The 13,397-nt window shown below is 40.2% G+C and overlaps 1 protein-coding gene across 1 annotated transcript in view; it reads right to left on the bottom strand.

The window, feature by feature from the left end:
* LOC149074704 (protein eva-1 homolog C-like) overlaps positions 1-10,536 on the bottom strand; it is a 63,084-nt gene extending 52,548 nt beyond the window's left edge. Inside the window, exon 1 of the mRNA XM_089245783.1 lies at positions 10,238-10,536. Within this exon, the coding sequence (XP_089101909.1) occupies positions 10,238-10,346 (109 nt within the window). The 5' untranslated portion in view covers positions 10,347-10,536. The remainder of the gene's footprint in view (positions 1-10,237) is intronic.
* Positions 10,537-13,397: the final 2,861 nt, after the last annotated feature.

Below are 13,397 nucleotides of genomic sequence, written 5' to 3'. Positions count from 1 at the left end.
CTGATGTATCACGTTTCCTCCCTCGTAACTTTATTATCAGCACTGCCGTCATTTAACATGTAGCATGTCCATACCAATAGCCTTTAACGCTGTTAAGAGTGATGCAACTTGACGTTAAGGAAACTTGAGAAGTTTGCCTGGTTTTGGGATGTATGGTACTTAAACAGCCCCAACTCTTAAAATTTTGATAGTACATACCTGCTTTTTATCTGTTATTTTCCCTCTTCCGACCACTCCCTAGAAAAGTTGGGGCATGGCGTCTGTCAAAACACATCACAAACAGTGAAGTTTCTATCTTGTATTTTACCTAAATATCTCGGGAAATAAGTTTCAGAATTATTCTTTAAATCTTAATGAACATATAAATCCGGGGTTCCCAAACCGTGCTCCGCCAAGGATTTCTGGGTGCTCTGCGAAGAGAGATTGGAAAATAAATCATTTTTTTCCCAAGTATTTCAAAAGCTTGCATTTATACCAGGATAAAGCTCTCTATCTCTCTGGGCGCTATCTTCTTGAATCAACGAAAGTAAATGTTTTTAACATGCTAAAAACATCCACACCCAGTGACCAAAAAGTTAGGAACACCCTGCTACTCACCCAGAGGCGGGTTTATGGTATTGCCGCCTGTAGGCTACACAAATTATGCTGCCCTTCTTTCATTCAACTCGAATTTTCTGGACCACTCGTTCCTCAAATTTGCCGCTCTGAGGATCCATAGTCCGCTTAGCCCTCACCCCCCTGTTTTCAAGTCACTCTTCTGATTACTCACAGGCTTGAACATTTTCTTGATCACTCTTTAGATCACTGATTGACCTGTTCTCTTAGCCACTCTTTGTGGGTTGCAAACTCTCAAACTCATTCACTGACCTGTTCCCTTGTTCTCTAAGTCACTCTTTTTGTCACTCACATGCTCTCTTTGCTCTTTTTTGCTCACTCACTGACCTAGTCCCTCACCCTCTAGGTCACCCTTTTGGTCTATCACTGACCTGACCCCAGGGCCACAACTAGAGGAGAGAAGTCGGATCGGGTGTTCCGGGTGCCGAACCAGAGAGACAGCTAAGTTTTCCCTTTCACCGCCTCCTTCAACATTACAAGGGAGGTGCCAAAATTCATGCTGTCCAAGCATCTAGTTGCGGCCCTGCGTGGTCCCTCGCACTCTGGTCATCCACATGCTTGCACACTGTTTTAATCACTCACATGCTTGAACACTGTTTTAATCACTCACATGCTTGAACACTGTTTTAATCACTCACATGCTTGAACACTGATTTAATCACTCACATGCTTGCAACTTTTTTGCTCACTCGGTGATCCGGTTCCTTACTCTCTGAGTCATTCACCGACATATTCCCTAATCCCGCTCTCAACGCAGAGGTGGATATGTATGATCTTACCACCTGACCACCTGGAGGCAAAACGAATTTTCCTGCCCTTCTCCCATTCTACTCATTGACTAATCAATCATTCCTCGAATTTGCCGCCCATGTCCCGCAAAGCGCCCTCTAAATACGCTTCTGTACTCACCACTAATATCGTGTGGGACCTACTCTGGCGTTGATGACAGCAGATTTTCTTCTAGGCCTCAGCTCTTCCACCGAGATCTTTGGTGGGTCCTTACTACATAAAAAGTACAGTACCCTGTATTCGGATAGGAAATATAGTGAATTAGAAATACTGTTGAATGACTCGTGAAATCAGTGGTTTTTCGCCAAATTGGCATCATTCCAACTTTTGGACCCTACGGCTTATAAACGATGCCTAATGGCTCTAGTTCGCAAGTCGGGGAATGACTGTTTCTTACGGGTAAAAAAAAAGTTTGGTGTGCTAACCAACCATTGGCGTCCGACGAGAAATTAGCTCGACGCTTTTTTGGCGTTGGAATTTCGAATTGCGTGAAATGACGTCATAGAACTTCCGATGTGTGTTGAAAGACACGGGGCTAATCTAAAAAAAAAATGCAGATAACATTCATTAGAAGCATTTTTCATCGAATTATTATTATATTACTTCGTGGTAGAGAGAGATTGTGACCATCTCGCTAAACTTCTATTTACATTCAGTCCATTTCAAACTTCCAGTAGCGAGCTTTCGCACACGAAAACAACATTATATATGAAAATCTATCACAAAAACACGAAAACAATATTTTTATAGATTCGTGTTCGACATCAAATGTTTATTAGCTTTGAAAAGCCCTGCGGATATCGGAAGATGGCCGATATAAAAAGTAGGTCTCGTGTCCATAAAGTTTTAGCGAAACACTACTTATAAAAAATTATCGCTGCCCATCAGTCATTTAGCACATAAATGTGTGTGCGATAAAAGATAACCATTAACATCATTTTAATGAATATTTCTTGTACGTGAGTCTAAAACAGTTCTGTTATATTACATTCATATAACGCAGTGGTACTGGGATACTTCAAGGGGGCCACGGAAGAAAATTTAGAAATGGGCCATGACAGGTGGTTTGGAGTGCTGCAGAGAGCCGAGAAAAAAAATTAAGGTGTGAAGAAGTTAAAAAAAAAAAGCTTTTTTATTAGTGACTATACACTAACAGAATCCAACAAAACCACCCCCAAAACCGGGACCGTTTTAGAGCATGGACCCACCCGGGTCTCACCTCCTACATTTTGCAGCAGGTTCCCTAGAGAAGATGGGGTTTTTCGCAGGCCCCCGGCTAGATTTTTCACAGACCCCTCTCCCCTATATTAAATTTAGTGTGAAAAACAAAAAATGATGAAAACCATATCAGACCCCGGATTGCAGCTCTGTCAGTCCCACTCTTGTAAGGGGTCAAAATATAGATCTTTCAAGATGGTCGGCAGCAGTGTCAGCCAATTTACGCATCAAAATTCATTTTTAACTCCTCCAAATTTTTTTGAGGAGTGAAAATACTCCTTCAAATTTTCGGTTGCAAGAAGAAAATTATAATTTTTGAGATTTGGAATTGAAATTTCTGGCCTTTTTACCTGTTGTAGCGTTGTATTTGTATTTTTTTATGTATAAAAGACAAACAATTGGTGGAAAAGCCACCACAATTATTATGCAGTGTTTACCGTCTTCCCTGTCCCTTTTCTAAACAATCGTATATGACCAAGGTGATCATATTTCATCAAGAAAAATACGGAAAACGTAGATTGCGAATATAAATAATGCTAAAAAGCTACCAGTTGTTGAAAAGTTTGGGACACTTCAAGACAAACGTTTTAACTTGGTAGAGAACAGTTTTTACTTGCCCTGCTGCCAACAACAACAGCAAGAAACAGAAATACGTGCGTAGTCTTAACCCTTTTCCTTATATCAGAGGTCTTCAAACTTTTTCTGGTCGCGAGCACTGCCTGTATCATAATCAACAGAAGAGCACTCTTTTCGGCAAGTTCGACTTACGAATGCATGAAATTAGGATGATTTCAATCCTAGAACGCAAGTTATACGAGATAATTTAATTAGAACGTTGATCGGGGTGCTCGCGAGCACGAAATTTTACATGAGCATTGAGCACTCTGGTGGGTATCAGGGAGCACCGTGGTGCTCGCGAGCAACGGGTTGAAATTAGGGTGAAATCAGCCTGCCCTATATGTTACGGTAAATGTGATATATTCCGGATTTTTTTTTACATAATCACCGGCTATTTTGGTGAGTTTGATATATATTGATATTTTATCGCATTTACTTGTGATAAATCATTAGTGAATAATAATTATGACCTGAGGTACGCTTATGATATATGTATAACTAGTTTAAATGTTCCTAGCAAAGACATCGACCCAAATAAATGAATAAATAAATTTAAAAAATTATTTCTAAGGGGGCATTTCAAGTATTACGTCAGCATCGAGGGGGTTTCGGATTTGCTGACTTTTGATGACAAGGGGGGAGGAGGGGGTTTGAAGGTTGCTTACGTCATCAACCACCCTTTTTGAAGATATAAAATATTCTAAGCTGCTGGCGAAATTTTGCTGACTTTTGAGGGGGGGGGGGTCAAAAATGGCTAAAAATCTGCTTACGTAATACTTGAATGGCCCCTAAAGGGCATTTTGACACATAATAAGCACAAATTAATCAAAAGCATTTTTAGCATTCAGTTTTGGCTCAGGTGTGAAGAGGATAATACGTAGGTATATGACAGGTTGTAAGGGGCCGTTCAAGTATTACGTCATCATCGATGGGGGGGGGGGTTCCGATTTGCTGACTTTTGATGACAAGGAGGGGAGGGGGGTTTGGATAATGCTTACGTCATCAACTACCCTTTATGAAAATATGATTTAGGATTCAGAGGGGCAGAGCTGATGACGAAATTTTGCTGACAAGGGGGGGGGGGGTCAAAAATGGCTAAAAATTTGCTTACGTAATACTTGAACGGCCTCTAAGTCATCAGAGTCACATTTTCAACAATTTCGACTAAAATGCAATCCAGAAGTGCCAAACGGTTGAGAGAGAAAATGAACGAGTTTTGGCTTCAATACTTTGCCACAGATTGAGAAACCACAAAATTTTTACCACATGCGAACCTATGACAACAATTCTAGTAAAGCAAGGGTGCTCAACCTTTTGGGGAGTGCGAGCCACTTCATTGGTTTAAAAACGTGTCACGGGTCACTTAAGTGATCTAGAAATGTGCGGCGAGTCACTGAAATGATCTGGAAATATGCTGCGGGCTGCTTAAATGATCTGGAAATGTACCGCGGGTCACTGAAGTGATCTACAACTGCCCCCGCTGGTCATTTATTTGATCTGGAACTGTGCACTGGCCGGTTTAAGTGATCTAAAAATGTGCTGCGGACCACTTAATTGAAGTGGTAATGCACCGCGGGTCATTTAAGAAACTTAAAATAATATACTGAGAAAAGTGTCCTCAGATCACTTAAGTGATACGCAAATGAGCCTCCTGGTCACTTAAGACATCTGGGAATTCGCCGCGGGCCACTTGAATGATTTGTGAACGTGCCGAGGATCATTTAAGTGATATGGAACTGCACTACGCGTTATTTACTCAAGTGATCTGGTAATGTGTCAATCGGTTGATTTTCACAAAATCAATTTCGAGGTCGCAAGCCACTTTAGATGACTCCGAGGGCCATGGATTGAACATGTATGTAGTAAAGCCGTTTTCTCAAAATGAGGATTAATCGACTTACACCACTCTGGCTCTATAACCGCCTGGAGCCCATTTCCTTCATCCTTAAAATATACAGTCAAATCCCGTTGTAACGAACGCCAAAAGACCGGAGGAATCACTTCGTTAAAACGAAATTTCGTTATAAAGGAATTCCAGGTTACCTAGCATTGTTCCCATGTAAACTTATTTTGGGGGGGGGGGTTAGAAAAGTGTTCGTTAAAACGAGATTTTCGCTATAACGGTATTCGTTAAAACGGGATTCGACTGTACTATTTTGAATGTTTGAGATCCGGGAATGGATGCCAATCAAGCCGGATTTATTCGTTGCTGGTTGATGTATATTTGTGAACAGAAATTTCAAGAATTTCTTTTAGATGTACAGAGTTCTTGACCCTCGGGTCAAGTTATAGAATGTAGGGTTCAAGGAACAACCGCAGAGGCAGCAACTCCATTCCGTCAGCAAAACGTGTTGCAAAAGATGTGATTTTCAGCACCTCCAAGGAAAAACGACTGCTGCTACTTTCAGGAGGGTTGGTTTCGGATCACCAGACAAGAATTCCAGACCCTTTTTTAGAAGAATTTCCCCCACGACCGTTGTTTTCGTCCCCCCATCCTTAATCCTATGACGGAAGGAGTTCGCAAAAGAGGGCCAGTTGCCGCCCCCCCCTTCAGATAAATCCTCTCAAAAAAAGCGGGGGGTGGGGCGAGAAACAAAAAGAAAAATTCCTAAGGTATTAAGATTCCTAGAAGTGGCCCGCTGATGGATAAGCGCTAATGCGAAGTCGATTGCTCCGTTGACTGGCTTGCGTCGGGGGTTAGGTTGGAAGGATGAACGAGACAATTCCGTTGAGGGATATAATGCTGGAAGCTTCACTGCGTTAAAAGACGTATGGCAGAGACAGCCCCGCTGCTGCTGTGCTGCTATTCTGATCGACCAAACACTTCCCCATAACAAACTGCAACTAAAACTCTAATTTTTCTTCCTTTTTTTTATAGAATAGTTTCGTTACAAGACATCCAGAATAGTTTCAGCAGGACCGGATGCGAATTCGACTCAGTGACTTGAGCAGATTTATCCAGCTTGTACTTCATTACGGTTACATTTTCACGTTCGCTGTACCCTTCAAGGATTAAGATTAGAATTGTATTATTACAATCTCTCTAATTCTAATCTTAGAAGATTGGATTAGAATTTTAACTATCGCGCGGCGCGGCTATGTATCGAGCTTTTTTGGCGGCAGCGCTCTCCAAGCTTCTAGGCGCAACTATTATATAACCAGTAACTGTTAAAATTATTGCTTACTCAACATAGCTTTCTCCCCAAAATATCTCTCGGAAACCTCCTCCGATCTCTTGGTACCCAAGCACCGTCTGTGTACTATCAAACGAAGAGCAGCCAGGGCCGCAACTGGATGTTTGGGTCAACCGGGGCAAGCACGCATTTTGGAGCTTCCTTAGGGGCCATTCAAGTATTACGTAAGAAGATGTTTAGCCCTTTTTGACCTCCCCCCCCCCCTTGTCAGCAGCTTAGAATATTTCACATCTTCAAAAAGGGTGATTGATGACGTAAGCAACCTTCAACCCCCCCCCCCCGTCATCAAAAGTCAGCAAATCCGAAAACCCCTCCCCTCCTCGATGCTGACGTAATACTTTAATGACCCCTTATTATATTGAAAGAAGTGTTACAGGAGAAAATTTGCATCTTTTTTCTCTGATCTGGCACCCGGGAGTGCCAGCCTTGCCTGCTAACGTCCGATTTGCGCGGTGGCACTCGTCTTCCACTATGAAGGTTACCGTCAAGGTCCACGGGTTCGAATCCGGCTTACGAATATCAGAAAAAAAGTTATTTACCAACCGAACCTGGGACGACCACCTATTTAGATGGCACCTTCATTTCCCAACCATCTCCACTAGTTGCCGTATGGTGACATATGATTGGAGTTGGTGTGCGGTAAAACAGTAGCCCCGCCTGCTTCTTCCAAGTTGCGACCATGACAACAACTGTATAGGACATTTGACATACAGTCAAACTGAAATCAAATCACTGGCGCCCTACACTTGAAGGAGGAGAGCCCGTGTAGACTGGTCACAGGGGCCCTGTACGTGAAGACGACGGATACCTGTGTAGCCAGACCATAAGGGCCCTACACGCAATGCAATGAATGACTGAGGAACTGCGTAGAATTGATATTACTACAAACGGATGCACGCCGTAAAGGCTGGTAGGTTTTCCCGGTACGTTCGCGGTCTTATGCAATAGCGATAGAGCCTGGACGTGCTCGATTCATTCTGAATTCTGTGTTAAGGCACATACACCGTAATTCAAGGTAAATAAAGCCGTCTTAAGAAAAATGACCGGAAAATTTTCGTAGAAACGCCGCGTTTTTCTACATTTCACATCTTTGCATACTGCACACACGTATTTTTCATTCAAGAACTGAAAAATTTTCTCAAAGAATTTTATAACAACACGGAGATAAGCGCATGTACGTATAGATGAATTTTAACCCTTTAAGCGGTAATTAGAAATCAATAAACCTTCCTTTGAACTGCATGTCTTTTTCAAAGGAGTAAGTTTTCTTCCAATTTTCAGCAGGTGTAAACTAAAACTAAGAGGTACAGCGTGACCACGGAAAGATGGCTTGTGACCTTGTATGACCTTCACCACGAAAATAGAGCGTTCATCCTTCAGTAGGGTGAAATGGGGGAAAAATAAAGATGATTAGCATCCTCCAATGTTTCTGCTGGAATTATTTTTCCCATTATTTCTCTCCTACTGAAGAATGAACCCTCTCTTTCGTGAATAAGGCCATACAAGGTGTGAGGCCGTTTTCCTGTGGTCACACTATATAGGGCTGGGATGGCCCGTGAAGTGATTTTGTCTGGCCCGCGACAAGGTAAAAGTACCGTGAAAAAATTAATCAACTATTAATTAACTATCGGTTCCAACAGCACAGATTTCTACACACAAACTGCTTACAAACTTCCTTATTTAAATTAATAATGGAGCGGCTTATACACCGAAGTTGCACCACTGATGCGGCCCGTGACGCTATCGCTGGCCATTATGTTGGCCCGCGAACAGAAAGAAGTTGGCTACTCCTGATATAGGAAAAAGTGCTCCATTGAGAAATCGACTTTACAAAATATTTGGGCTCGTCAATGTTAAAATAAGAGGCATTTAAGGAGGCGAGATATGTCGTCAATGCTGCTTAAAGGATTAAACATTATCTTCGAGTAAAAATTGGAGTTTTTCAAACTTCCTTCAAAAAGGAATACGTATGTTTACATGTGCAGTCGTTCCAGTCCTACCTACTCTTGTGAGAAGGGCCGCAACTAGTGGGGGGGTGGGTAAGCGGGTTTAGTGCACCTGGCACCGGACCAGAGAAGGCACCAAACATTACAAAGGGCGCCAAAATGTGATCTTGCCCGGCTGACCAAGCATCGACACTGTTGTGACCCTGGTTGTGGGAAGGAGCCTATGGGGGTCCACCCAGGGACGTAGCGTGCCTTCTCGTTGCCGCGGGGCAGTCTTCCTTGGGGCTTCTTGAAAAGATTTATTATCATGCAAAATATTTGTATATTTTTTGTAAATCCCCTCCATTCGCTTGAGGCAGGACTCTGGTTGCCCCAGCCCCTTTACGGGCCAGGATCCATCTGGGAGGGGGGGGGGGTTTCAGAATAATAGGATTTGGTGAACTTTAATTCGGAGCATTTTTCATACAAATTATTAGGTGAGCATTTCCAGCCAGAAGGGAGGGGGTGGGGCTTAGATAAATGTATATATATATGCATACCTTGAGTACATTTTCTTTGCCCACCCCCCTGGAAAAAGTTGAAATGACGGTCCTGCGCTGGGCAGACTCTTCCCCCCCCCCGAATGGGTTATTATTTAGCAAAATAACTAAAATTTTTGTGGGGCTAGCCCATTTGGCTTGGGGCCAAGGGGCAGTGCACCGGGTGCCCCAACCTATTTAAGGGACTATTTAACACTTTTCGGATCCCCGGTTCCGCGGAATAGGGCTTTAATGTATTTCACTCCCCGTTAGCGGACTTTCTCGATAGCTGACAGTAAAATCTCAGGGGCTAAATATTTTTTTTTCCAAACTCCAATTTGTGAATTTTTGTTCATATATCGAGACTTTATCATATTTCATGATTATGTACAGTCCCGAGCTCGTATTGGTAAATATGATAATCCTTCAATTAATTACTTTATTAACTGGTCCAGAAAGGTCCTTAATCTGGTCCAGAAAGATGCTGATTCCGAATGGTAATGTTGGTTTTGTTTGCTCATGCTTCTACATGTGAAGAAAGTCAACATTACAAGATTGATAATGTTGTTATGAATGTTTTTATTTTATTGACACTTTAATTCAATTTATATTCCAAAATATGCGCAGTGCACTTATCATGCACGGGTAAAAACAATTAATTGGTTTAATGAAGAGAGGAAAGGTTTTAAATTTTTCTATATTTATCAGACTTTTCAACTTTATACTGGGAATTATGCATAATCGCCGGTAAAGGTGATAAATGCAGTGAAATTTAACGAAACTTTCTTTACTTAATTTATGCATAGCCAACGGCATATAATTTTTACACCCACTAATAGGAACCAATATTGCGACAGAAGCAAAACGTCGTATAAATGTGAAAGTCGTATACACGAGGTTCTACTGTACATCGTACCTCCCCAATAGCGGACAAAATTTTTGATCCCATGGGTGTCCGTTCTCTCTTTGGTCCCGTCCCCCCCGAAATGAAAGTGGTTCCCCCCCGAATGAAATTTCTGGCTACGCCCCTGCTGAATGTTGCATTTTACGTTTTATGACGAGTTTTTTTTTTTTCATTTCAGAGTCACCTGTGAGAAAATTTTGAACTTTTTTTTTTTAAATTTGTCAAAAAAAACCAAAAAACCTCTATGCCATGATAAGTATTTCAATGCGAACAGCACCTTGTTATATCAAAATCGGTTGATTTGCTATTAATTTATAAAATGTATCCAGGACTTCTTGTCCACCCTACATGGTAAATAAATTATCTATTTTTTCAATGGAATCTAATTTCCAAATCTTAAAAGATACGGAGATGTTAGAATACAATGAGGCTTACCGAAATTATCCGTGCCATATACAAGAGGAATGTCTTGAAACACTAATAGTATCCCACACGTGACGGAAATGTAAACATCGATGAATCCTTGCCGCTTAAAAATATTCATTTCTCGGTTATTTAAAATACGGTATATCACCAATGCGTATATATTTTCCGTTATTATTATTATTATTCCTTTAAATGCAGGTTGTGCAAGAAATACGAGCACGAGAGCCTCATCGTTTCGCTGCGATGATGTTTGTACGTACGTGCGGTCTTTGGAGTTTTAAGAATTACAATGAGGAAAAACAAACCGCGAGAAACGTATCAGATGCAGCATCTTCGATGATAAGAAAGGGGAGCCTTCATCCACTTCAACTGGCGCATGCATGTGTTTTTTGAGGGGGGGGGGGGGGATAATAAACGTCCAATGGCAAATCCGTCTTCGAAACTTTTCTTCAACACTCCCCTTCTGAACCTTAACACCAAGAGAAGGAGAAGAAAAAACATTTATGGAGAAGAGAGAAGAAGGTTCTTATAATTCTTTTTTTGGCTATTTTTTCTTTTTTGCCTATTTCTTAGTTTTTTCCCCCCTCATTGGTTCGAACGCTTTATGGGCGCCGAAAATGGGTGAGAATATATGGCGTTTTGTTTTCTTGGAGCTCGCGCCCATCTTCCCCTGCCGTAGAAAATTGAAGGATGATAAAAATAATGTTATGGAGAACGGGGAGGGAAGAGAGAAATTTTTGAAATGAGGAACTTCTAAAAAAAGGATTATAAGCTCTGTTTGTCTTTCATTAATCTCGGGTTTTTTTTTTTGTTGATTTTTCACTGATTCGTGGGAAGAAAAGTTCGAATTACTGTTGTTTCAATTACAGTGCGCGTACGCATCACATCGGGACTCCGTGGGGGAGGGGGGGGGGGAAATTTCTGATAACTAGGGCTCGATTTTTTATGCCCTAAAGATGACCTATCAGCAACGACGTTTCATCTTTAGGGGCATAAAAACCCGAGCCCTACTGATAACAATAACCGATTGATAACTGTATTCGAAAGAAATCCAAATACGCGAATACGATGACCACACGTCCCGTTTGATCGAACGAAACGTATGAAAACGGGATAACCCAGTTTTTCTTTCCGCATGAGTGGATGCAAAAATGTTCAATCGTGCCGTTTTCTTTTCTTTTCTTTTTCACATTGTTCGAAACGGGATATTTTTGCTTTGCCATTATGTGAAGAGCTGGAATGAAAATGTCTAATGTGTTTTACGAATTACTATAACTTTTTTTTTTAATGTACGTAAGTTCCACAGATTCTCCCGGAAATGGTTTGTCGATTAACTCTAAATTTGGTCAACTGAAAGGAACTGACGAAGAACTGAAGGAAGGGACTTTTTGTTTTTACATTTCACATCTCCTACATATTCTTGTTGGTTGGTAGTGGTAACTTAGAGAGGTGGAGGGGATCATCTTGTACAATTACGCCCGCGGGGCCACTATAAGCTGTGCCAGGGGTGGCCAACAGCATTTGTGATTTCTAGTAATGGAAATAATTTCCCATGTTCTCACTAGTGTTATCCAAAATTTTTTTTTGCAAGAATTGACTCTTCCCAAAAATTTTAAGGGCAATTTTGTAAAATGATTGATGGGTATTGTTTCATGAAAACAGAGACACGCATGTGAAATTTGATGGAGTACTTGAGTACTTTCACTCCTCTACGAAATTTGGTGGGGGGTAAACTTGAATTCTGCCATTTCTGACTCCCCCCCCCCCCCTCCAGTCAGCAAAATTTCGTCAGCAGCTTAGAATATTTCACATCTTCAAAAAGGGGTGGTTGATGACGCAAACAACCTTCAACCCCCCCCCCCCGTCATCAAAAGTCAGGATGTGGGGGTCATGCTTACCACATTTGTGTCTATACTTAGTAGAGATATATGAGCCATCATATATTTTTACATACTTTAATCGAGGAAATGGACCCTCAATCAAAAAGGGTTTTTTCCACATTATTTGCTTCTTAACTCAACGCATCTTAAATTTTCCTTTCAGTGTTTTGATTTTGGCTTCGAAATTACAATGTTAAATATTTTATTGGTTTTTTCATCCCCAAATATTCAGCTTGATCTCTCTATACTTTTCTTGATTAAAAATTCTTATGAAAAATTTATTAAAAGATTAATTTTTTTAAATTATGCAAGATAGAGACATGCATATCAATTCAATTTTACCTTTTTTTTTTTTTTTTTTTTTGAATTGCCAAAATACACGTTTTCGAACTTTTTCATTTTTAGATAGACCATGGATTTACTATATGGGGTGGCCTCTGTTAATTCGCCCTTCATCTCATCAACTATTTGTCGTAGAGGTAAGGGGTTCCAATTTGAAAAATGCTAAAAATGTGTCCAGAAACTACTGTTTCAGTTTTTGAGAATGAAAATACAGTGTGTCACGAAATAAAAAAAAAATTGATTTTACATGGACATCCTGTCCTAAAAAACCCAATTAGAAATTTGTTGCAAATTCAAAAATCTGCGAAAAGTTGGGAAAGAACATCGTCAACTAAGGGACAACGCCTCTTTCCCTCATTTATGCTGTTCTTTCCCAACTTGTCTCCGATCAGGACCGGACTTGAGAATTTTTTACATTAGATTAAAATTTAATTTTTTTCCCATTAAACTACTACGGCTATATTTCCGTAGTTTATTTATATATTTTACTATTATATTTTACTATTATATTTTACTATTATATTTTACTATTATATTTTACTATTATATTTTACTATTATATTTTACTATTATATTTTACTATTATATTTTACTATTATATTTTACTATTATATTTTACTATTATATTTTACTATTATATTTTACTATATTACTATATTTACTATATTACTATATTTTACTATTGATTGTAAAAGGAGGTTTTCAATTTAAAGCCCAACAATATTATTTTTAGCGTTATTAGGTATGGCAGTAGCTTATTTCTAAAAGGAAAGAGTGTAATGTTATGCAGGTGGTCGCATTCTTTATCCCTGAAAAAAGTCTTATTAAGTCTTATTAAAAATTAAGTCTTATTGAAAAGTCTTATCCCTTAAAAAAGCCTTTCTTTCTGCCGTTAAAGAATAGCGTCTATATTAACCAAAAAAAACAAGTTTAGAGCATCAAACGAA

The sequence above is a fragment of the Pholcus phalangioides genome, unplaced genomic scaffold (genome assembly GCF_987345545.1).
Source record: "Pholcus phalangioides strain wild (caught in Gottingen) unplaced genomic scaffold, Ppha-v1.0 ptg000016l_1, whole genome shotgun sequence".
Taxonomy (NCBI): Eukaryota; Metazoa; Arthropoda; class Arachnida; order Araneae; family Pholcidae; genus Pholcus; species Pholcus phalangioides.
Note: the sequence above shows the minus strand (reverse complement) of the source record. Positions and strands in the feature narration are given on the sequence as shown.